Raw genomic sequence first — 26,364 nt, forward strand, 5'->3', positions numbered from 1 at the left:
GATGAATTGTACTTTCTTTAAAAAATGTCCAAACACACAATTTTCAGTATAAGAGGTCAAGAATTTAAGTGATAACCATTTTGACTTCTAAGGCTAAGAATTCAGTAAAAAAATCTGAGCATACTTAATTATTAATTGGTTTTGTACCTTCTGTACTATTACTGTCATTTAAAGACATATTTTATCAACCATTTATTACAGCATTTCCCCATGTTGTCGTCTATAGGACTCTGGGGTCCTGGGAGGTGTTAATTAGCCTTTCTTTGTTTGAAAGGTTCTGTGTTCAGGTGTTCGGGGGAGAATGCATTACTGCATGAACTTCTGCAGGGATTCATACTGTGAGTACGTTGAAAGCTCTGAGGTTGCCATTAAAAGATGTTCATTTTGATGAAACCTGCACTTCCCAAAATTATTTTCTGAAGAAACACTTGTAAGCATCTCACAGATGACGGTGTCCTGAAAAAAAAAAAAAAGTTTGGAAAGTTCTAACTTATAAGCATCTAAGAGCTGAGCCCTGGGGCCCAAAGTCGGTAAGTCATCTGGTCGACTTTCAGGTGAGGATGTTGTCATGGCCAGAGGAAGCAGCCAAAGCCAGAGGCGGGGAGCTGTTGGCAGTCGACTACAGAGCATCTAATGAGTGAAAACAGGCATTCTGCCCTCCGGAGAGAGAGTTTGTTCCTGCTTACAGTGATTTAAATGGGCAATGTCCTTCTGTTTAATCAGGAAGAACGTCTAGTGGTTATAAGGCTGAGCTTTCTCGTAACACCACAACTCACTTAGTTTGGGATTTTTTTCGGGGGGGGTGGGGGGGTACCGTGCTGCGAGGCATGCGAGACCTTAGTTCCCCCCATCGGGGATGGAACCCACGGCCCCTGCAGTGAAAGCGTGGAGTCTTCACCACTGGACCGCCAGGGAAGTCCCCACATAGTTTTAAAAACTGAAACAGTCCCACTGTTTCTATTGTTTCCCAAGTGCTGCGCCCGCAGCAGCAGCATTCTGGAATTTCTCAGTATTTCATTTTCAGTGACTGGTCTCTCCTGCATTCACCACACAGGCACAGAGGACTCACGTTTGCTTCTAGTGTTTTATTAAGAAAAACATTGCAACACCGGTAACCGAGGGCGTCGGGGGTTAGGGACTGAGGGGAGTAATTCGTACCCATAATTAAAATGATGGGAAAGGACAGGCACGTTCTATGCCTTGAACGTTAGAATCATTACTTAAGTGATGGGCCCCTGAGAAGATGGGGGGCTGGTTTTGATGACTCGGGCAACAAAAGCAAGCGTCCTGGATTCATCTCTGCAGCAGCTGTGATGCAACGGCAAGTTCCTTGGCTTGGAAGGTAGGAGAGCTGGTAACCAGAGCCGCTTCAGCGTCTCCCAGCTGGGTGTCATTGGGCGGCTCTCCGGATCTCAGTTTCCTCCTCTGTAGACACAAAGGTGTTGGATTAGGTGAACTCTAAAGACCCTTTTACCATCACAAATCTTTTTCACAATTTGGTGTGATTTAGCATCAGCAAAAGTGGCCGAAGCCCTACCAGCCCCACGAGTCCCCGTGCAGTTTTCATTTCTTTGTCCTTTATCTAGGCGAGTGTCAGGACTTGAAGGCATGCCCAGCTCAGCACCTTCTAAACTGAGAACTTTCCCTACAGTATCGAAAAGATGAATAATTAACATCCAGATATTCAGCTCAACGGTAAGGAGAGTTAGGGGGCTGGACCAGCCCTGCATCTGGAACATCAGAGGCAGCCACGCAGTTTCATCCGTTTTAGATTAATTAGTAAGCCCAATATTTCATCACAGTCATTTTTTTCAAGAAGAGAGAATGATGATGGAGTACAAGCACATGTGATCTTAATCCCCTTCCCTTCCCTTTTTTTTTTTTAACTTTGCATTGACTGGTGTCTGTAACCTTCCACTCAGAGGAATTTTAAATCGAACACAATGTCAGCTCATTCAGGAAGTGAGTGGACAGCAGCAGGGCTGGCCTCAGAACGGCCTCTGCCCGTGGAAAGGTGGTCATGTGCCCACGGGCGTGGGGACACAAGCCGTCTGGCTAGTGGGCGGGAAGGGCACTCTCCATCACTTCCATTTTTTTGTCTTTGCAAATATATGTCTGGAGCCAGTGTAGGCACCCCAGGGCGTCTGTAGCGCTGACGTGGAGACAAATTAAGGATATGTTGGCTCCCTAGTAATTAGCTTTCTGGTCTCTGCTTTTCAACTTTTGTTTCTTTTCTGATAAAGTGACCTTGACCCCCAACGTCAGTTATTTCAGGGAAGGCCAGGTGTTTCATGTAACTTTCAAGCTCCACTAATCCATAGATCAGCCGTTGTCAACCTGGGGAGCTTTAAAAAGGCTGACAGCGTTCCCTTGTTGTGACCCCCAGATGGGTGGCGTGCGGCATGGTTGGCAAGGATTTTAAACCCTCACCCCTGCCACTGTCCGTAGTGGTGGTAATGTGCCACCAGGGCTGAGCACTACCGCCAGGGCACAGATATGCACGATCAACTTTTAAAACCAAATGTGCTTGGTGACTGCCCATATGAAATACGTCGAGAACATTCTTTAGTTTTCCTAAGTTGGTTAAATATTACTAAGATGGTATCTCAGGAATTCTGTTTCTAATGCTTACGAGGTATAGCCTGCTCTACATCAGTAAAAGTTAGAGCTACGCGACCCCCTGTGGCTGGTCAATAATATTGCACCTCTAAAATCTGAAGGAGTTGGAGCAAAATGTTAAGCGATGCCTCACTTAACATGGTCGTGGTCATAGAGACACCACATCATGAGTGGAGAGGACAGAGAACATGCCAAGTCAGAGATGTCTACCCAGATTTCTAAACGAATTATTCATGTAGCCTATGGAAGATTGTTTTAGCTCCACGTTTGACGTTACCGTATCCTGTACCGCAACGGGATAGATGAACCCCAATTCAGAATAGACGGCATGTGCCAGGTCTGCACACACAATTATTTGTCTTCAAACTCTCTGGAAGTTCTTTCCAGAGGATGGTGCAGAGATCCCTCCCCCCATCTGTAATTTTGTAGAGAACTTAATAAGCAGTGATAGCAACCATGACGATGATATTAACATTTATGGGGCACTTGCAGCCTTCCAGGCGCTGCTCTGCGAACTTCCAGGGCGTCATTGTCGTTCTACCATTCAAGGAAAGGGCAGTCACAGAAGCTGTGACTTCCAACCTGCAAGGCACGAAGTGGCAGCATCGGGATTCGAATCCTGATCCCCCGACTCCACCAGAGCCTGTGGTCCTTACTCTGTTCCTCTGTGTGCACGTGAGCTTCCAAAGTCTTTTGGACAAAGTTACCCTCGTTCTCTGTGTTTTGATAATTCCGCACAGGGACAGGGAACAGGCCAGGGATTTTCAGGTGAGAGGTTGTTCAACAGAGCTGCTTCCCTGGAGCGGTGTTTGTTGAACTTGCACGTGCTTCAGAGTCACTTGGAGGCTTTGATAGAACAATGCACCAGGCCCCCCTCCTGAGATTTTGGATTTCTGAGAACGGATACCCAGAGGCTGGCGCTGCCGCTGCTCGTTCAGTGACCACATGGAGAATTACTGCCCTGGAGCCCACCTGGCAGACAGCTCTCCAGTGTCCTGAGCAGAACCCCCAATAACGGGCTCACTGCGCCCCAACAGTGCCAGATCCGGACCCTGTAAGTGCTCGTCCGCTGCACGCGGCATTCTGGGAAACCTAAAGCAAATTACTGTCCTCTGCATCTCAATTTCCTTATCTGTAAAGGAGGCTGAACTAAAGATGTATCGATTCTAACATTCCATGAGCTAAATGAAATAGAGTCTAGAACCTGGTAAAGAGGTTATTACCATGAAAATATCAGGTTGCCCTATTCATCCCAACACTTGGTAAGTGGATCTGAGTATACAGAAGTACAAATGGACAGATGGGCTTTTAACTCTTGTTCACCATGGCCTGGCTCTGCCAGCAGGGCTGGTTCCTTAAAAGGAAGGCCAATCTCAAAGCACTGAACAGGTATCCTCATTTATTTTATATTCTCAATGCTTCACATGGGGCCTGGTGAATAGCAGATGCTCCATGATGGCTAAGAGGGAGAGAGGGATGGATAGATGAATGGGTGGATGGACAGATAAATGGATGAGAGAGATAAGTGGGTGGGGAGATGGGATGGATGAGATTGGTAGGCGGGTTATGAGATGGGATTGCATATACTGACCGGTAGACGGCATGGAATGAAAGAATGCTAGGTTTGGAGAGATGGATGTCACCCAGCTGTGCTTAAACCTAACAGACCTAGAGCTGGGGTTATCTACATATGCGGGAGTCCACCGTTGTCTATCATCAGTACAACCAAAGTTGGGTAAAGCTTCAGTCCTTTACCACCAAGTGTATTCTTGCATGGAAGTTCCCTTGTGTCACTATTATGTTGGAGACCAATCTAAATAACTCCTGTTCTCCTCAGGTGTGTTCAAGCTCCGTAGGCAAGTGGGGTTGTAAATGGTACGTTAAATGGGGATAAAGAGCCTAAAGGAAATTGCCTGATTTGTAGAAAAGGTATTGGGCTCAGATTCAGGAAACCTCAGTTCTAAACCCACAGCAGTTAATAACTTCCGGACGTCACGGAACCTCAGTTTTCCCTCATTCTGTTGTTTGTGTTAATCCCAGAATCCTTGAAGAATCCTTTTATCAGGCAAAGAGAATTCAAAGGGCTTGGTGGGCCTGAAAACTGCCAGACACCCTCTCCCATTTACTAGAACCCGACCTTGTGCCAAGGATTTCACAGGCATCACCCCCATATAATCATCGCAATAGCCCTGTGTCTTAGGTTTTACTGTTCCAGTGTTATGGTTGAGGAAATTGGGGCTTATAGAGGTTAGATAACTTGCCTGAGGTCTCTGAGCTAGTTAGTGACAGAGCTGGGATATGCACCCCTCGCACTGTGACCCTGGAGGCCATGCCCTTAAATTGCATTTCACCGTCTCCAAGCGAAGACCTTTCTCATAACCCAGCTCGTTGTGACACAGCTACGGTGTGAATGGAAACAATCCCCCACGGCTTCTGGTTGAGCGTGGTGGAAGGTGGGGAGAGGCCGGGGAGGTGGGGAAGCTCCTGGTGGGACAGAATTAGCCTAGAAGATGGGGATTAACAAGGCACCCCTGCTATGTTATACACACACATGGAAGGATTTAAAAAGAGGCAGCCTCTTTCCCGGAGCTTCAAGTGCTTTTCCCAATCACACGCTGAAAACCTAAGCTACAGTCTGTATATTCGGGAATCACAGTGTTGCTTATGGCAACGCAACCAGACAGGGCACTGCTTCGCCCCCCTCAACCTGCTGGCTTGAGAAGCATGTTCCTAGCGTGTGTGCCCACCAAGCCTCAGGCCTCCCACCGGCTGCGGGGAGGGCGCCCTTACCTCCCAAAAAGCAGAAATACCGGTCACCGTGTAGACCACCAGGCAGGCACAGACCCCCTTGGAGAGGCAGCTGGGGCTGCATGAGGAGGGATCACCCGAGTGTGAGGCTCCCCCAATGCCCACTTCCTCCTCCCGCGTACCCATCCCCTAGGCCTGCCATAACCACCGTGCCACAATCTGGGTGGCTTAAAGGACAGAGGTGTGAGGCTACGTGTCTGAGATGAAGGTGTCAGCGGGGTTGCCGCCTTCCGAGGACTGTGAAGGAGAACGTTCCTAGGCCTCTCCTCCAGCGCCTGCTGTTTTGCCAACAATTCTTTGTCATTCCTTTGCTCCTGCTGCCTCACCCTGACCTCTGCCTGCACCTTCGCGTGGTTTCTCCCTGTTGTGTCCAGATTTCTCCTTTTTATAAGAACATCAGTCATATTGGATTACGGGCCCACCCTACAGCAGTATGACTTCAACTTAACTAATTACATCTGCAGGACCCCTATTTCCAAATGAGGCCACGTTCTGAGGCACTGAAGGGTTAGGACTTCATCACGTGCCCTTGGTTGGGGAGCGGGGGGACACAGTTCACCCTGTAAGATTCCGTTTTGCTGACTCTGAGCATCCACCGTGTGGGGTACCAAGAAGCAGCTCCAGTTCCTGGGCAGCTCCCCCTGTGGTACATGCGCGAGAAGCTCCTCTATAGGGAAGCCCGGGATCCCCACCATCTGAGTAGGATGCGTGGTAAAGCTGCCTGCCTTCAGAGGACAGGGCTGTCTCTGTGTGTGGGGAGGGGGGAGTCTCAGGCAACCCGTGAATTGGGTCTTGGTAGCTCATAGGAATCCACAAGTGGAGACGGCAGAGAAGGCTTCCCAGAAGAGAGGACGGGAAGAAGAAAAGCACGTGGGCCCTGGAACTTACCTGGCGGTCCAGTGGGTTCGACCCCTGGTAGGCAAGCTAAAGTCCCCCATGCCATGCAGCACGGTCCAAAGAAGCACGTGGGCCCAGAAGCAGAAGAAATGACCTGGAGAGACACGTCACTTGACTGTCCCTAGCTACTTTCCAGATCCTAGTGTTATACGTGTCACACCAACAGGACACCTGGCCCAACACCAAAGGGCTTCAAAGGTAGGAGAGTTGACACTTGCCCGGGTGTCAGACTGTCCTGCCGCCACCCTGACCAAAACTGTCACCTTCCCCCTGTCACTCCCTCTGGGCCCACACCGCACAGCTACCATCTTTTACAAAGGCCTATGGGAGTCTGCACCTGCTCTTCTGTAGCAAATGACCTCAGGTGTCTAGTGTCCCCAGCACAGGCTTGTGTGGCCTGTTCAGGTGCCAGTAGGATGAGGGCTATGTGGATACTGGGTCGTGTCACCATTTAACTCACCTATTCCTTAGAGAAATATGATTTTACACAAAGCCCACAGAGCTCCTGATGCGCTACAAGATTGCGCCGGGACCCTGCCTTGTGCCTGTCCCATTATGGCCCTGGATGGGCATGTCCAAGTGCCTGGAGCATCTTCCATCTGGCTTTACATCTCCTCGGAGGTCAGTGCCCAGCCCCGGTCTGTGACCCTGCCTGGCCTGGCCGTGCTTCCTTTGAACAGCTGGATCATCAGAGATGATAAAAGCCAGCTTCGTGAGCCCTGCACCCGAGTCCCATTGCCTGGGCTTGGGGGATGATTTACAGCGTGTGAACGTTGGCCCTTGGAGGGCAGTGTCAGTCATGTCAGGTTGATAGAGCCTGCCTCATGGTAAAAGGGCCACTGTTGACTTTTTCACAATGAAAGAGGAAGGGGCTAGGATGCCTAAGTGGAAACAGCTGAGCCCAGAGTGTCGCAGGGGAGCCCCTTCCCGTGTCCCCGCTGCCCCGGGCACGCTGTCAGCGACCCAAGAACTGTAAAATCGCCAGCCCGCGTCCCTCGCACGTTTCAGCATCAACCAGTCCGCCTGGAACTGCCCTTCTTGACACGGTCTCCCTGGGTCTGGATGTCCCCCAGCCTCCCAGGCAGACCCCAGCCCATCTTCTCTCTCAGGGCACGATGAGAAGGTGGAGAACGCGGTGAGAGCCGGCACCTGCTGCGCCACGTGCAAGGAGTTTCACCAGATGAAGCAGACGGTGTTGCAGCTGAAGCAGAAGGTACGTGCCGGGCGTGTTAGAAACGGTCGCGTAAGACGAAAGGAAGGCCTGGTGGAGGCAAAGTGGAGGGACATCTGAAAACAATAAGAAAACGTCGTCCACAGCCTCACTGGGTATTCTCTGAGCTTGGTGCCAGCTGGGTTTGGCCTGGGACGCTTTGCCCACCCACCTTTGGAGCTCATTATCTATAGCTCAACAGAACAACGAAGGCAGGGGATTGACCAGGTGACTAGTAACATAGACCACTAGGTAAGGGGCACGTGGTGAAGCAGAGGGTGAGGAACGACTAGTGTGACTTTTTGGGAAATGAACATCCAGACGTGTGGCCCTTACACAGTGCTACATAGAATACGGTAGAATCATTTGCCGGTGTTTTATGAACAGAGAACATCTTCTCTATAAACGTTCATCACTGGTGATGCAGTTCTGTAGCAGCTTTATTTTTCACATTTAAAAGTTACGACCTGTGCTTTCTGGGCTCCGCACACCTCAGAAAGCAGCTGCTCAGATACCCGGTGTCATCAAGGGTGAGGACTGACTCTCTTTGTCAGGCTCCCACGCATGCCTGACAGCATCATATTTCTGGTAACATTGCTGTGCTGTGAGTAACGCCCCTGGGATGCGCCTAGTGCCCTGAAAGCTTAAGCAACTGCCCTGTGCCCAGGTCGACGGTGTTTATCGTACCTGAGGTCAGTGAATTCACCAGTCTGTCGGCAACTCGGAAACTGCTCTTACGCTTGTAAAACGTAAACTTGCTGGTTTGTTTGTTTAATTGCTTCCCCTCAAGGCTCTTAGTACATCAAAGAGGCGTATCTAATCTGTTTAACTTTGGCATCTAGTTATTGTAAAGGGCAGCAGGGTAAGATTAGACAGTATTGCTTTTCAGGTGTCCAACAAACATGCAGGCAGCCCCTAATGAGATCCACAGCTTCCAGTGGAACAGGCAGGTCAGTAGGCTGAGAAGATAAATGGCTTTGCGGGCCTTTGGTACGTTGGTGGTGAAGATCTAGCAACTTGAGCAGAGGCATATATGTGTATGATGTACAGATTCCAAATAGCTTGTGATCCAATAGAGAGACCAGGCAGAAAACCTTGCAAGTATATCAGTATAAATTCAGAGTTACCAGTAATGCATCCCACACAGATATCCTCACGTTGGACTTGGATTGATGTTAGTATTTACTGAGCGAGTCTGAAAAAGTTCGTGGGAGAAGTTTGCATTTCATAGGCCAGAGGATTCGGGCCTGGCGGGGGGCAGCTGGTGAATGTCTCAAGGCCTAAGGCTACCCTCCGTTTTCTTCTCTGAGAGTCAGTAATCCAAGAGCTATGGGGAGGCTCCTTCCAGCCTGAGTGTTCTTTAGGGTCAGTGACGCTGAGTCTCACTAGTTCAGAAATTGAGTTGCTAGTGCAACATCTGGCTTTCCCTTAACCTCCCCGCAGTGTTTTACAATCCATGAAAGAAGAAATGTTACGAAGAAGTTGAAACTTGTATGTTACCCTTAAAGCCCTTGCGGCTGAGCTGCATACAGATCTAATAACACTTGTTAGCACTCCAGTAACTCTCCTGCTCCGGGGTTGGCCTGGAATTGATCCACCTTAGACCGGTTTCTCCTACAAGTGCATTGTGTCAAGTCTGAGCTAAAGCTGGCGTTCAAGGAGCGTCACAAGAAACAACGCATTTTTAAAGGCGCCTAGTAGAACATGTCACATTCGGCAGTTGATAAAGCCATTTTATATCCAGGACCCCATTTAATTCTCACCGTGATGCCGATATTGGCAGAGAGGTGCGGTGTCAGCCCGAGACGCAGGCCAGACCCTAAACCCGAGGTCTCCTCACTGCGGCTCCTGTGCTGGTGTGGGGCTTGTCCGTTGATTTTTAACTTCCTTTCACTACTGCTGATGCCATCTGTTCTGTTCAAAAAAGAACATGGGACAGCTGCCCAAATAAACATTGGCTCAGAAGTAGGTTATACCGGGTGTCCTGGACCGTGGCCAGCCCCATAGTATAAAACGGTATGCAGACATGTTGAACAACACCATGAGTGTACAGTCAGCAAAATCCCAACCGTGTGAAACTCTCCAGGGCCAATGCCCTGTGTTCTTCAGTGGATAGATTCTAAGAAAAGTGGAGCAGCGACCTGCAGGTTAAAAGCAGCTTAAAAGACGTATTGTTTTTTCAAGTGGGCAAGACTAGACCGTAGGGTCTGGGCCTGCACAGTTGGGTTTGATAAATTATTTTTTTAAAACACAGGAAGTGATTAAAATCAGAATAGTAGTTACTTTGCGGGGAGGGAGGGAGAAGGCTGTGATTGAGTCAAAGCATGTAGACAAAGTTCTGATTTTTTTTTTGGCCGCACTGCATGTGGGATCTTATTTCCCCCACCAGGGATCGAACCTACGCCCCCTGCAGTGGAAGCGCAGAGTCTTAACCACTGGACCACCAGGGAAGTCCCTGACAAATTTCTGATTTTTGACTTAGGTGTTCAATAAAAGGGTGTTTGCCTTATAATAATTTGCTAAGATATAGATTTGTTTCGTGGGGTTTCCAGATTCTGTGCCTTTATTTTCCAGTGAAAAAGTTTTTTTGAAATGATGTGCAGATCCCAGTGCCTTCACCTCTACGATTTCTTCTGTGTTTTGGGAAGGAAAAAAACAAACAGATGATTTGGCTAAAAAGAGAGTTTCGGGTATAGATAAAATACCCGTCATTTGACTTGCAGAGAGGGGTCTCTGTCCCATCAGAACACTGAAGAAAAATCTGAGCTAAGGAGCCAGTTTTTTTTTTTTAATAAATTTATTTATTTTTAAAATTTATTTTCCATTGCATTGGTTCTTCGTTGCTGTGCGCGGGCTTTCTCTAGTTGCAGCAAGCGGGGGCCACTCTTCGTTGCGGTGCGCGGGCTTCTCATTGCCGTGGCTTCTCTTGGTGCACAGCACGGGCTATAGGCGCACGGGCTTCAGTAGTTGTGGCACACGGGCTCCCGTAGTTGTGGCTCGCGAGCTCTAGAGCACAGGCTCTGTAGTTATGGCGCACGGGCTTAGTTGCTCCATAGCATTTGGGATCTTCCAGGACCATGGATCGAACCCGTGTCCCCCTGAATTGGCAGGCGGATTCTTAACCACTGCGCCACCAGAGAAGTCCCAAGGAGCCAGTTTTTAATTAATTTATTATTTTTTTAATTTTTTACTGGTATGAAGAAATTTGTTTTTCAGGTATGACTTTTTTATTGAAATATAGTTGATTTACAGTGTTGTATTGGTTTCAGGTGTTCAACCTAGTGATTCAATATTTTTGTAGTTTATACTGCATTTTAAATTATTATGAAATATTGGCCGTATTCCCTGTGCTGTGCAATATTTCCTTGCAGCTTACTTATTTTATACATAGTAGTTTGTACGTCTTAATCCCCTACCCCGATTCTGTCCCTCCCCCCTTCCCTTTCCCCAGTGTTAACCGCTAGTTTGTTCTCCGTATCTGGGAGTTTGTTTCCATTTTTATTATATTCATTCATTTGTTTTACGTTTTAGATTTCACATACAAATGATAACACATTTGTCTTTCTCTGACTTTTTACTTAGCATAATGCCTTCCAAGTCCATCCATGTTGTTGCAAATGGCAAAATTTCATTCTTTTTTATATATCCAAAGAAAACAAAAATGCTAATTCAAAAAGATGCATGCACCCCAGCGTTCATAGCAGCATTATTTACAATAGCCAATGGAAGCAACCTAAGTGCCCATCAACAGACGAATGTGTAAGGAAGACGTGGTGTATATATACACAATGGAAGGAGCAAGTTTTTAACGGGTGCCTGTGTTCCTGCGGCAGGGGTGATCTGAGTTGAGAGCAGCGCTGCTGCGGTGCGGTTGAGGAAGTGAGAGTGTTTGTTGAGCACCCGCTCTGGCCTGTGATGGGCTGGGAGATGACGGATGACGAGAACGGACAGAATAAAGGCCTGCCTTAAATAAGCTTCCTGTCTTAGCTGGGAAACCAGGCCCACAGTGGAGTTAACACAATGGCCGAGTGGAGTGGGGCAGGCAGTGGAGGCTTCAGAAGTTAGAGGTCAATGCGACTTCAGAAGTGTGAGCAGATGTGCAACCTGACGGCTGCATTTGTTCACTTCAGTGCTGCCTTTAGTGCTGGGCAAATAGATGGCTTCTCAATGGTTCCTGGTTTCCTCTGCTACCTTGATCTAGTTGCTCTGTAAAATGGGTCTTCTCAGGATGGCTGGGAAGACTGTTCTATACGAAAGTAACTGTAGATTGCTTTGCCAAGTATCGTGAGTAATATTAAGAGAGGCAGCTGGGTGTTGTGGTGAGGACCACAGATTCCAGAACCAGACTGGCTAAGTTTAAGTCCTAGCCCCACTACTTCCTGGCTGTGTGACCCTGGGTAAGTTACTTAACCTCTCTGTGCCTCAATTCTAGAGAAAGTGGATAACAGTGATACATACTACATAGGGTTTTCATGATGATCAAATGAGTTAATATTTGTAAAGGACTTAGAACAGTCCCTGCCACCTAGAAAGAGCTCTGTAAATGTGTACCGAATAAATAAGAAACATGAATTATATGTCCTAATAAAGTGCTTTACAGGCAGCATCTGATTCGTCCCAACAGCCCTGTGAGGTAAGTATTTTTATTACGAAGTCTAATACGAGATAATGATATTCATAATTCCACTGACTGGAATCGAGGAGAAATGCAGACTCTTCATGCAGACTTCTTCCCAAACACCTGCACCCCTCAAGCCTGTCATCTGCTGTGTTTGGGTAGACGGTCAAGCCAGGATTTCTGGAGGGCCACCTCTAAAACACCAGTGCCTTTACATTCCTCTCATCCTGCTGACACACAGAGGAACTGGCGGGAAGCGGGATGTAATCACCCAGCAGGAGGTCAGCCAGGAAGCTGAGGTCAGCGTTTACTGGGTCACCTCCTGACTTCTACAAGGGAGCGAAGAGAGCTGGAGAGGGCCCAGGGTGGGTGGGGACTAATCTCTGAAGTCCCTCCACGTGCCGGTCTCATCCTCCCAGCTTGCTTACAGAATTTTACATCCAAAGACTTGCTCGTCTGGCCCAAACCTCTCATTTTATAAGCATGAAGGTGAGAACCTGGAAGGGTGAAGGGACTTACCCAAAGTCATCCCGCTATTTAGAAACAGAGCCAGGAGCATCCCCTCAACCCCTGACCCCATCCCACCCCGAAGAGCATTTGCACTGTGTCCGCGGTCCTGGCTGCTGCCGGTTACTAGTCTGGGCGCTGGGCCAGGCACGTTCAGGACATCGTCACTTTCATCCTCCCAGCAGCCCTTCTTAGGTGGATATTACGATCCTCATTATATGGATGAAATAATCAGTTCTATAGCTTATCAAGATCCCACAGGTAGAACGCGGCAGGGCTAAGATTTAAACATAGATCTGCCTAATGCCAAAACCCACAGATAAAATTCACAATTTAGTTTTTCTCTTGGAAGCAGATAATAAAATTGAACCAGCCTTCAAGCGCCAGTGTTGACCCTCTGTCCTCTAGTTAGAGTAGTTTCGCTTCTAAATTCTCCTCACTCAGGGATTCACCCCCGTTCCACCCCAGGACCCAGGCATGCAGTCACAGATTGGAGTGACCTCTCGCTGTGACACAGTGACGCCAGCACCATTGTAAATAAACCCCTGGGACATAGCTGGGTCCTGGCAGTGACATTGAACCATGAACCCTGACCTGAAATTGTGCAAAGCTGGCTTTCAGATTGCGCAAGGTTGTAATTCTTATCGTTTTCCCTACTGAATTCTAAACGATGATCATAGGGGAATTGAGTGTGTTTCCTCGCATCTTTTGGGGAACACTGGGTCTTCTCAAAGCGCAGAAGAAGACTGTTTATCTGGAACGCACTGGATGGTCAGGAATCTTCTAGCTCATGGACCTGCAAGGCTGTCCTTACCCAAGGATTTTCATACTAGCTAAGGGGCTCCAAAAGCACTGAGGGACCCTTCGGAAGAGAGTGTCGGTGCTTCTTTGAGCTTCCTGCCCTCTGAGCATCCTTGCACCGTGAACTGAATGGATTTCAGTAAGAACTCCAAGAAAAGGAAAAAAAAAAAAAAAAACTATGGAGGAATTTCCAGCCAGGGGAGGATCCTAGGCTCCAATAGGCCACCTAGGGCACCTGAAGCAGGGAAAAGGCCTTGATCCAGGAGAGCCTGACGTGTGCTCTGCAGGCGAGCGAGGGGGGTGGACAGGAGGAGCAGGGCAACACCTCAGGCCTCGTGGCCCCGCCCCTTCTGTATGCCAGGCTGCAGGGATACCACCAGAACCTTCTCGTGGTTTCCCACGGTTTCATCTTTTAGAAACATTGCAAGCACTTCATTAAGGGGCTAATGGGCTACAGGACTTGGACAGTCACCTTGCAGAGAGCTGGAAGAATTTGTTCTCCGTCAGATGTAGCAGGTACAAGTCGCTTGCCAACATACAGACCACGTATTATTGTGATGTTCGCTTTTCGTTCATACTGGATTTCTTCTGTTAGCAAGAACATCTGTCTCTGTAACTAAGAAAAATCATCGCCTCTACATCTGGCTCAAGATGGCCCCAAACCCAGCAGCCCCCCAGCAGGAGAAGGAGATCTTGGGGCAGGGGTGTCCTCCAGAGTCGTGTTTGGAAATAGTCGTGCTAATCATTCCCAAACCTCCATGCTCAGAAACAGACACCAGTGCAGGAGGCCGAGGACTTTATGAAGCCAGAGAAGGTCGTCTGGACAGCAGAACTTTCCCAAGCCTCCCAGTGCCATTCACACACTGGTCTCTTAGCTGCAGTTCAGTAGGTAGATTTTGTAGTTTCCCCATAAATTCCTCGGGCCTAGGCTTGGGGGGGTTCAAGATCTCACGATCATCTTTTACTCCACCTCCCTGCTCTGTTACTATCAACCCAGGTGCCCTGAGACCCCAGGGGTTATTCGTGTGGCGTGGTTGAACTCAACTGGGACTGTCTAGTCTCCCTGGGGCAGGAGGAAATCCGTGGGGAAGAAAAGGAGAGGTGAGAAATGCTGACTTGCCTGTGAAGTAGGAAAGTAAACTCTAGGGTTTTTCTTTCTTTTTTTAATTTTTCACTTCATTTTTATTTATTTATTTATTTTTGGCTGCATTGGGTCTTCGTTGCTGCGCGTGGACTTTCTCTAGTTGCAGCGAGCGGGGTTCTACTCTTTGTTGCGGCGCACAAGCTTCTCATTGCGGTGGCTTCTCTTGTTGCGGAGCACAGGCTCTAGGCGCATGGGCCTCAGCAGTTGCAGCATGCGGGCTCAGTAGTTGTGGCACGTGGGCTCAGTAGTTGTGGCACACAGGCTTAGTTACTCTGCGGCATGTGGGATCTTCCCGGACCAAGGATCAAACCCGTGTCCCCTGCGTTGATTGGCAGGCGGATTCTTAAACACTGCACCACCAGGGAAGTCCCCAACTCCACGGTTTTTCAAATCAACATTCAAGTCTATATTTCTTATCACCAAAAGCTGTAGTAATTTGGAGTTGACATAAGCCTCAGAGGGAGAACTTGCACAATTTCTAATTTAGCACTCTGTGCTCATGCCGAACCCACAGAGCACAGCTCTGTCACAGTGGCAGTTGGCCACCTCTGATCACAAACAGGTGGTAGGAAACTCTCTCCGCAGCTCAGATCCGAAGATGGGTGTAGAGCCTCGGAGCGCTCCACGGGCAAGGATGAGATATCCACAGACCTTCTCGTAACTTGCATTGCCCTCTGGCCAGAGGGTCCCCCAGCAGGGCCTCGTCCAGGAGGACGTGGGTGACAAATGCAACTTGCTTCAGAAAATCGCAGTGATACTTGGTTTCTGTGGGACTCCAGGATCCCGAGTGAATCCTCTGGGGGTAGTAGCTCTGAGCCTCAAAAATACAGTCTCCACTGGATTTTATACCCCTGAATTAGCTTCCTGGAAGGAAGAGACTAGAACTACCATTTATCAAGCACTTAGTACATTTCAGGTCCTGTGCTGGGCACCTGATACACACTACCTGTGTAATCCTCATGTCTTAATGGTGGGCGTTATCAGTGAGGAAATGGACATTAAGAGCGTGCAGTTCTTACCAAGGGTCTCACTGATTCCTGACCTCAAGGAATGCAAAGGTCATTCACGTGTGTGGTCCCTCTGGCTTCCCCTAGAATGAGCTCCTGAAATCAGAGAGCGAGAGAGAGGCAGGGAGCCACGGTGCCTTTTACGACTTTATCTCAGAAATTACACACCGTCACTTTCGTCATTGTCTGTTCATTAGAAACAAGTCCCTAAGCACAACCCACACTCAGAGGGCAGAAAATTAGCCTCCACCTTTTAAAGGGAGGAGTGTCCAAAAATTTGTGGACATACTTTAAAACCATCACAGTCACTGTTTCCCAAACACCTGAGCGTACACGTGACCTGTAAGTCATATTTTCCATCCTGGCCCTCAAGGCGGAGATCTGGAAGAGCTGGGACCATGTCTTGTTCACTGTTGTCGCCTTAGAATGAAGCACAGGGCCTGGCACGTAGTAGTTTCTCAAATATTTGAGACATGAGTTCTTAATAAAAGTCTGAAACAGGTGGATTGTATTAATTATGATGATAATGACTAATGATATCTAGGCAGGCTGGAACTGATCCAGGTTCACCCACTAAGCAACCAGGGGAGTGATCTTGTACAAGCTGTTTTGACTAGAAGGCCTCCGGGTTTATAAGGAGGATCTCTACCGTCCGTCTGCACTCTGACTGGCTCGGATAAAGGCTTATGCACAAGAAAAGGCTCTGTGGCTTCTGCAGACCACAGAAGCGCAGGGCATTCCCTGGCAGTGGAGCCGTCGGTGCTTCCTGACCCAGGTTCCTCTTCTCTTTGCAGATTGCCCTGCTACCCAACAGCGCTGCGGACCTGGGCAAGTACATCACTGGTGACAAGGTGCTGGCCTCCAATGCCTACATTCCAGGACCTCCTGGCCTGCCTGGGGGCCAGGGCCCCCCCGGTGAGTATAAAGAAGGGCATAAAAGCATAGAGTGAAAGCAAATAGCATAAAAGGGTGATAGGCTCACCAGCCAGGGCCTGCCGAGAGCTCACGTTTAGTTGGAGGATGCGACAGAGTTTTTTAGCTCCCATGGATGGGAGCAGAAGCCAGGGTCCAGGGAGTCGCATGCCTGTGTGCCAAGAGGGCCTCGGGGAATTGGCTCAAGCCTGAGAAACCCTTCTAACCAATAGTAATCAGCGAGAAAAAAGTCATTGTCCTGGGTTTGGACAAGATTCATAAAGATAATCTTAAGTTACAGAGAAACAAAATGAGAACTATTTTTAACACTAACATATATGAACGTAGGATGGCGTAATGAACTCCTGTGGGCTCATCGCCCGGTGCCAACACCTTATGGCCAGCCTCATTGCCACTCTTCCCCAATCCTGTCTCCTCCTTCCCCTGTTATTTGTGAACACACTTACATTGATATTTATTTTGATATTTATCTCTCTGTTTTCCTTTAAAAGTCAATCTCATTGAGATACAATTCTATACAATAAACCGTACACACTTAAGATACAGTTGGACGAGTTTTGACAGATGCATACACCCTATATCAAGCACTTCCTAACCACCACCCTATATCTGGTCTACGTCAAGGTGTAGAACATTTCCATCATCCCGGAAAGTTCCCTTGTGCCCTTGGCAATCTACATCCTCAGCTCTAGGCAGTCACTGACCTGCTTTCTATTGCTGCAGTTCTGTCCGTTCTACAGCTTCATAGAAAGGAATCTATTCCTTCTGTCTGGCTTCCTCCGCGTACTGTTTTGGAGATTCACCCTCGTTACTCTGAAGAAAATCCCAAATTTCCTATCATTCCGTCAGGCAATACGCAATGAGAACTTTAAAAAATAACAACAGGGTGTTTTCTGTCTTATTAGGAGTCCCTCCATAGATACATCAATACTTTTTATGTTAGTGTTAACAAATGACTCTAAGATATGATGTCTTATCCCTCATGTTCATCGCCTAGCACTGTGCTAGGTGTTGTGAAGGACCTCCTGACATTCTAACGAGGGTGACAAGACACACAAAGTGAAAGCAAACAGAATAAAACAGTACCTGCCTGCCCCCAAGTAAAGTATGCAGGTACTTCCTGCTGTGGAAGCTTAAGGAAGAGAGAGATCACTGTAGCCTGCAGTGGTCAGGGGACTTGGGGTTTGACCTGGACCTGGAAGAACACGAGAGGTAGGATTGGTCCAAGCACAGAGGACACGGGCAGATTTTAGGCTGGAAGGTCAGCAAAAACAAAGGCTCAGAATGCTTCCCAAACTATATGTTTTCTTCTCCACTTATATCTTCATCTCCTGGTTTCCATCAAAACCCAGGTGGCCTGGGTCTCAGTCTGTACAGAGACCAAGAACTGGTCCAGGACTTTGGTTTCTCCTCTTGTTCTCTCTTTTGGCCTCTGGGTCATGGCTGAGTTTCTCCAGCAGATGCCACACACAGGCAGCCTCTTGCTGCTTCTGAGTAGACTTAGGTCTCTCCTTACAAACTGACTGTTTGCAGTGTTCTCCATCCTTCTCTAAGAGAATGTTCTCGCTCTGCTTCCCTGGAGGAAGTTCACCCCCCAGGCCAGCCTACCTGTCACGTCAACAAGGACAAAGTAGGAACAGGGGAGCCATTGGCTTCTTTCTTCTTCTTTTTTTTTTTTTTTTAACATCTTTATTGGAGTCTAATTGCTTTACAATGGTGTGTTAGTTTCTTCTTTATAACAAAGTGCATCAGCTGTACATATACATATATCCCCATATCTACTCTCTCTTGCGTCTCCCTCCCACCCTCCCTCTCCCACCCCTCTAGGTGGTCACAAAGCACCGAGCTGATCTCCCTGTGCTATGTGGCTGCTTCCCACTAGCGACCTATTTTACATTTGGTAGTGTATATAAGTCCCTGCCACTCTCCCACTTAATGAATAACTTGCTAGCTTTCCTTTCCAGTTCTGCCGTCTGGTTTCTAGCATGGTTTGAGCTGTCCAGGGTCCTTGCTGGAGCAGGGAGTGATTGAGGACTAGCTTTGGCAATGGGCTATGCCCTTGCTTTCTCCTCCAATCCTTATTCCTTCTCTCTCCTTACTTCTAGCATCATAGTTTGTGATGCCCTCAGTTGAGATGTGTTAGGGCAACTAGAGAGATAATAAGATTTCTCTTACCCTTAATTAGAATTCCAGTCCTGGAGTCTGTGATAAATCACAGCCTGGGCCACCAATACAGGAAGCTCTACTAGGCTGGAATCCTTTGGCTTTAGTGTTGAGGGAGTGGCTGCTGTTCTGTGACCCCCACTGTTCCTTTATAAAGTGCTGACGTTTGTACATCAAAGCCCCACACTGTAAAGGCACTTGACATAACGATCTCTGAAGTTCATTGACTGTGTAAGTGAAGGTGAGATATTACCTCTGGCCTGTCCTTGTGCTATCAGAGGCATAATATTTATATTTTATATAATATATATATTTATTATATATATACTATATTATATATAAATATATATTATATAAAATATTATAGTATAATATTTTATATAATATAATATATAATAAAAGTATTATATTTATATTCAGAGTTATAAGAGGGATCTGGTCCCCTTCCCAGATGAACTCTTTCAGGATGTACCTGGAACCGGCATTGAGAGTAGGGGATGAGAGACATACTTGGATGGAACATTGACTGCCTTTTATGTTGGCTCAATTATTTTGTGAGCTAGAAAAGACGTCCCCAAACATGATAAGTTTGAAGTCTTTGTTTTGTTTTGTTTTCTGGTGCCTGAAAGCCATTGCATCCTATCACTGCGCTCTGCCGATTGTAGGAGCCGCATACGATCAAGAAGTAATTACTGTGCGCGTTTGAAAGAGAGGAATCATTATGGCACTAAGGAATGCATCGCTGAGGAATAATTATAGCACAGCAGTCAGCCCAGCCTCTTCATTGCAGTCGTTTGACAGGACACATTTACTAAGCAGCCTTCTCTGTACCTGGGCCTCTCTGAGCGTGTGCTGACGATTAAGATATAACCCATGCCCTCATAAAGTTGACAGGCTAAAATGGGTTAAAACACAATATCCTTCCCCACGCGGAAGAATGAAGTTAGACTCTTGCTTTACACCGTATACAAAATGGACTAAAGACCTAAATGTAAGACCTGAAACTGTAAAACTCCTAGGAGAAAACATAGGCAAAAACTTTCATGACGTTAGATTTGGCAGTGATTTCTTGGATATGACGCCAAAAGCACAGATGACAAAAGCAAAAAGAGACCTGAAATTCCCTCATCTGTTCAGGCAAGCTGTCTATTCCTCTAGCACCTTTAGCATACGTTGTGGTTTTAAAGTCCCTGTATGATAACCGTAACATCTGGGCCGCCTCTAAGTCTGATTCTGTTGATTGCTCTGTCTCTTGAATGGGGGCTGTTTAATCGGGGAGGGGGTTGGGTTTTGTTTGGTTTTTGGTTTTTTATAATGTGCCTCAAAATTTTGGACTGAATGCCAGATACCATTCGGAGAGGACCAGTAGAGACTGGGGGACAAAGTAATTACTCCTGGAGATGGGTATCCAGGCTTGCTGGCAAGAAGAATTGGGTCAGTCTAATGAATAACTGAGCCAGGTTTGGGTGTGTTCTCACTGTCTCTACCTCTAGTGTTCCACGGTCTTCAAGTTTTCAAATTCCTCCGATGGCAGGATACTGTTACTCTATGTTTAGTGGGGGCCTAGGGTGCCGGTGGGTGTTTCTCAGTGGTTCTCAGCTTTCAGCAGCCCCTGCAGAGCTGTGCCACTCTGAGCTCCTCTCTCCACGTTCTTGCTGCTCTCCAGTGGGAGACTGCTGTGACTTACTACTGCTGTGACTTACTACTCCGAGGTGGAGCTGTGGAGCTCAAGGATTTTTCGGTTCTCCTGGTCCAGCTGCAGCACTAAACATGAGCTGGGCATCCAGGCGTTAGGGTAAGGTCTTCTCCCCACCTGTGACAGCCCAACTCTGGCTTGTATCCGTGGCAGATCTTGAGCCGGAGAGTTTGCTGCCCCTCCTCTAATAGTAATAGCCATCCCCCTGGGTCCTGCAGGAGATTTGCTGCCCCACGTCAGTGGCTTGAGGCTTTTGCCCCAGACGGTTGAAAGTAGGAAAGTTACACAGTAAGACTTGCTCAGAAATAATATTCATATAGAGGTGTGAAGAACAGGTGAGGGGTGAACAAGACTGATGGGAAACAGAGGGACTCGCTCCGAGGCGAGAGTTGAAGCAGATGAAAGGAAGAGCTACAATGAAGAGTAGGCCATGCTCACCGCAACTTGGGGAAGCTGGCGTGCAGCAACGAAGACCGACGCGGCCAAAAATAAAAAATAAATAAATTTTTTTTTTTTTTTTTTTTTTAAAAAAAGGAGGGCTTCCCTGGTGGCGCAGTGGTTGAGAGTCCGCCTGCCGATGCAGGGGACACGGGTTCAAGCCCTGGTCTGGGAAGATCCCACATGCCGCAGAGTGGCTGGGCCTGTGAGCCATGACCGCTGAGCCTGCGCGTCCGGAGCCTGTGCTCCGCAGCAAGAGAGGCAGTGACAGTGAGAGGCCCGCGCACCGCGATGAAGAGTGGCCCCCGCTTGCCACAACTGGAGAAAGCCCTCGCACAGAAACGAAGACCCAACACAGCCAAAAATAAATAAATAAATTTATTTTTTTTAAAATCATTGATTCTAGAAAACGTTTTTAAAAAAAGGAAGGGCTAACATAGATTTCTATTTTAGTGCCTCAGTGCGTGAGGTGCTACACCAAGCGGTGTGTATGTGTATCTAAAGTCTCATTTAACGCTCAGAACTGCTCTGTACGGTAGATTTTTATTAGCCCTGCTTTACAGGATGAGGAACTAAGGTTCAGAGAGGTCAAGCAGCTTGTCCAAGATTTAGAGGCAGGTGCCCCTGCTGCTGAAGCCTGGACACTCACACTCCCCAGCTGCATTAACCGCCGCCCTGCGGTGATGGGGGGTGCAGAGGAGCAGATTGTTGTGAGCCGTTAAAGAAGTGAAATGCACAGAACTGGTCACTGATTGGATGAGGAGCTTGTGGAAACAGGGAAATCTGTAGGAAGACTCTGGGGTTTCTGGCTTGAGTGGCGGGGGGGACTGGAGGTCCGTGAAAAGAATGGGGAAGTCTGAGTCACTTCGCTGTACACCTGAAACTAACACAACATTGTAAACCAACTGTATTTCAATAAACATTTTTTAAAAGAATAGGGAGGTCAGTTTCTGGCCGGGTTAAGTTCAGACTGCCTGTGGGACATCTCAGTGGAGAGGTCAGAAAGCAAAGGTCAGAGAGGGAAGAGAAATGGCTGAATGGGGCTCCTGGACTCTCTTGTCAGTCAGCCAGAGCCCTTGCCCTCCTCGCGGGCTGTGGACTAATGAGGTGTTCTTTGATTGCAGGCTCACCAGGACCAAAGGGGAGCCCAGGCTTCCCGGGTATTCCAGGCCCCCCCGGGCAGCCCGGCCCGCGGGGCTCAATGGGACCCATGGGACCGTCTCCTGATCTGTCCCACATTAAGCAAGGCCGGAGGGGCCCCGTGGTCAGTATTTATTTCATCAGAGCTCCCATCTGTAGTTGGGGAAGGCGTGTTCCTTCTGTTAAACTAGGTCCCTTTGTCTTGTAGGGCCCACCAGGTGCCCCGGGAAGAGATGGTTCTAAGGTAAGTCTTCTGAGGGGTCCTTACAAGCCTTAGGTTTCTCACTTTCCACCTACTGGGCACGCATCATGTAAAACTGAAGCACAGTCTGTTGTCCCCATTTTGCATGTGGTGAAGTTGAGACACAGATACATGTTTTGTCCCCAAAGCTGGGAGGAGAATCTAAAAAGCCATTTTCTTAAAATACAGAACAACCGTAATAACAAAAACAACCACCAAAACCGCTTCTAAGAAAAATTACCCTATAAATGTTAAAGACGCCTCCTTGCTGTCATGGTAGCGTGGGTTTTTCTCGTTAGCCGGTGTCACTTGTGGGGCTGTTTGGTGTGTGTTCCCGTTTCTCTGTGGTGTTTAAGTCAAGAACAGGAGAAGTCCCATTCTGTGCAAGTGGGTGGTTCCACTCTGAGGGCTGCCTGCCACTCGCCTCATACAGAAGTCAGTGTGAGTTACTTTAGAGGCTTCTGAGTTATCCCACACACTGCCTGGAAATAGCAGCTTTCCTCCTGTCAGATCTGGTTGGAAAATATATGGCCTTGGGGGAAATCAAAATGAGAGGCACTTGACTCAAAGCAGCTCGGTTCAAACCAGCGATCCCAAGTGTACAGCTTCAAGCTTAACGTTTGTTTCCCGTAGGAAGTATTTTCTGTTTTGTGCAGGCAAATGGTAGTGGTGGGGTATCTAGAGACTGGGGTGGTGGCATCCGTGTTGTCCAGAAAGCTAACCCTGACCCTTCTGTTCTTAGGGGGAAAGAGGAGCACCTGGCCCCAGAGGGTCTCCAGTAAGTAGCACCACCTGTCCTGCTTCCCCAGTGCAGTGTGCTCAGGGCTGCAGCTCTGATGAGCCTGTAAGTTGGTCTTACGAACAACAGCCAGCCCCTTCCAGCTGTCGCTCAACTTGCCCACAGAGAACTCCGTGGTTAGAAGAAGAATCACAGAAGCCTTTAGCAGCTGGTTGGGTTTTACTTTTGAAAATTCATTTCCTATTGTTGTTTCTATTATCATAGCTAATCTCTACTTGGAATGTCTTCTCTTAAGATTCAAAACCCCAGTATGTCGTGAGTCTGTTTCCAGGTATGTCTGACAACATCTGAAGGAGCTAGAAAAGAAATCTGTGGGGTTAAGTCATAACTCTGAACGTTTAAGAATTTAGCCACCACTAGAACCCTAGCAGGTTGGATGACCATCCCCTCCAGAAAGCTCAGACGTGCTCAGCTACTCAGGACCATTGAGACAAAATTAGCTGGATTGGATGTATAGTGTCTGAGAGATTAAAAGTGAAAATTAATCGTATCCAAAAGCACAGATGATTCAAGCAACCCCATTGCTTGTGAAGAAGTCAGTGTCACTTCTGAAGAAAGACAAAGATCCTTGACGTTAGAGGTAGGAGGTGTGAGATGCCATCTCCACTCTTCCAGCTGTTAGCTCTCTGATCACGGCCATGTCACTTAGCATCCATCTCTGGGTGTCCATCCCCTAATCTGTGCAATGCAGGTGGCATCTGAACTGCCACACCTCAGGTGATCATCCACTGATGGCAGAATGCTCTCCGTACAGCACTGAGTGCTTTGCAGTTACATAAGCTGCTGTCCTGCTGCTTGCTAAGGTGGTGGCTTCAAAGCAGGGGTTGCAGAGGCTGATAAAGGTTGAAGTCCAGGGCTTCCCTGGTGGCGCAGTGGTTGAGAGTCTGCCTGCCGATGCAGGGGACACGGGTTTGTGCCCCGGTCCGGGAAGATCCCACATGCCGCGGAGCGGCTGGGCCCGTGAGCCATGGCCACTGAGGCTGTGCGTCCGGAGCCTGTGCTCCACAACGGGAGAGGCCACAACAGTGAGAGGCCCGTGTACCGCCAAAAGAAAAAAAAAAAAAGATTGAAGCCCAGAACACTCATGTTCACACATTATTTTCCCATGTTCCACACAGCACTTCATAGAAATCAAGGCTTAGTAAATAGTTTATAATGACAAAAGGTGTTCAGTCAGTAGAAGAATTAGGAAGCCTTCGTTCGGACCTTTCCTGGTCAATGAGGAATGGACGCCTTTACCATATACTGAACTTCGTTTAAATTACAGTTATAGGGCTTCCCTGGTGGCGCAGTGGTTAAGAATCCACCTGCCAATGCAGGGGACACGGGTTCGAGCCCTGGTCCAGGAAGATCCCACATGCCACGGAGCAACTAAGCCCGTGCGCCACAACTACTGAACCTGCGCTCTAGAGCCCGTGCTCTGCAACAAGAGAAGCCACTGCAATGGGAAGCCCGCGCACCACAACGAAGAGTAGACCCCGTTCACCGCAACTAGAGAAAGCCCGGGTGCCACAACTACTGAGCCTGCACTCTAGAGCCCATGAGCCACAGCTACTGAGCCCACGTGCCGCAACTACTGAAGCCCACGCACCTAGAGCCCATGCTCCGCAACGGGAGAAGCCACCGCAATGAGAAGCCCGCGCACCGCAACGAAGTGTAGCCCCCGCTCGCCACAACTACAGAAAAGCCCACACGCGGCAACAAAGACCCAACACAGCCAAAGATAAAAATAAATAAATTTTTTTTTTTTAAATTGCAGTTACAGTCAACCATCCTTATAGACATTTTAGTAATTTCATTTTTAAAAAGATAACATTTAAAAATGTGTTATGCTACATGCCCTGTACATGCATTAACTCATTAAACCCTCACTTATGAAACCCTACAGAGTTAGGACTATTATTATCCCATTTTATGGATGGGAAACAGAAACCCAAATCAATTAAGTAACTTGCCCAGGGCAACACGGCTAGTAAGTGGCAGAGCTGAGGTTCAAACGCAACAGAACCCCAGCCTCTTAACCACTGCTCTCTGCCTTCCTTAAGTGTCTTCCAGGGTTCTTTGGAAAGTAACCTAGGAGGCTTATTCTCATATTCTGTCATTTTACCGGATTTGATAGAGCCTGGAGTTACGAGAGGTCAGCGTGTCACCGTAGCTCATCCCGGAGCTGAAGGAATAGAAGGCAGAATCCCCCAGGCTGTTGTAGTCCTTATGTTTCGTCCCTTTGCGACACAGAGTTGACTTAAGTAGTTGCCAGCCAGCAGCAGGACAGCAGACCCCGGAGCCCACGGAAGCCATCAGTCGGCCAGGGGTTGGGTGTGTGGTGGTCTAGCTTTGACACCTCTCTCCCGCGCAGGGACCCCCTGGTTCTTTCGACTTCCTGTTGCTCATGCTGGCAGACATCCGCAACGACATCACCGAGCTGCAGGAAAAGGTGTTCGGGCACCGGACTGACTCTTCAGCAGAGGAGTTCCCGTTACCTCAGGAATTTTCCAGCTCTCCAGAGACCATGGACTTCGGCTCTGGAGATGACAACCCCAAAAGAACCGAGACAAGAGACTTGGGAACCCACAGAGACTTCTATCCTTAGCACACGCCGACATCTTCACGCCAAAGGAAGAGCAGTGTCCGCCTGCCGTGAAATCATCCAGAGGACAGAACAGAACACCGCTGGAGACCTAGAAAAGATAACGTTCTTTTTTTCTTTTTTTTAAACTCTTTTCCTTTCTTCTCCGTACTTCTCTTATCCCAAACACTATTTTCAGGCTAGACATACTAAAGACAAGAGGGAGGAAATGATTGATTTACTTGCTTCCCCTGGAGAATCTGCAGTGGAACTTTTCTTTGACTTCCTTATTTTCCAGGGACTTCTGATTTCTGAATCAGGTTCTCTCACAGTGTCTTAAAATTTGGCAGACTATCAAAAAGGGGGGAATGGCAAGGTGAGTTCTAAGAAAATGTGAGTTTACTTTTTAAAAATAATAGATACGTGTCCAAAATAGACTATTACACCTCAGTGTCAAAGTTAAATCAAATGAAATGAATTAAATCAAATCAATTAAGTCAAATCAAAATTTTCAGTGAAAAGGGGGAGATGACAATGTATATTTATCTTGGTGGATAATTCTTTTTCCTTGTCAATCTAACAGATTTAAAATATTCTGTCCTCTTACCCAACCTTGTTTCCTAATTTTGATTAAGGAAAGGAGAGAAGAAGTGGAGATTAGAAAATATGGAGAAAAATTACAGTCCCATATTGACTGTCCTATAAGCTGCCACATACTAACACTCAAGATGTGACAGTTAAGGGTTCATACCACGCTTGTCTATAACTATCCTGTTT

At 47.8% G+C, this 26,364-nt stretch overlaps 1 protein-coding gene across 1 annotated transcript in view; it reads left to right on the forward strand.

The window, feature by feature from the left end:
- The window catches only part of CCBE1 (collagen and calcium binding EGF domains 1), a 230,512-nt gene extending 204,901 nt beyond the window's left edge, over positions 1 to 25,611 (forward strand). Inside the window, exons 6-11 of the mRNA XM_065890429.1 lie at positions 7,434 to 7,537; positions 16,406 to 16,526; positions 21,966 to 22,105; positions 22,190 to 22,225; positions 22,965 to 23,000; positions 25,378 to 25,611. Of these exons, the coding sequence (XP_065746501.1) occupies positions 7,434 to 7,537; positions 16,406 to 16,526; positions 21,966 to 22,105; positions 22,190 to 22,225; positions 22,965 to 23,000; positions 25,378 to 25,611 (671 nt within the window). The remainder of the gene's footprint in view (positions 1 to 7,433; positions 7,538 to 16,405; positions 16,527 to 21,965; positions 22,106 to 22,189; positions 22,226 to 22,964; positions 23,001 to 25,377) is intronic.
- The last annotated feature ends 753 nt before the right edge of the window (positions 25,612 to 26,364 follow it).

The sequence above is a fragment of the Phocoena phocoena genome, chromosome 13 (genome assembly GCF_963924675.1).
Source record: "Phocoena phocoena chromosome 13, mPhoPho1.1, whole genome shotgun sequence".
Classification (NCBI taxonomy): Eukaryota; Metazoa; Chordata; class Mammalia; order Artiodactyla; family Phocoenidae; genus Phocoena; species Phocoena phocoena.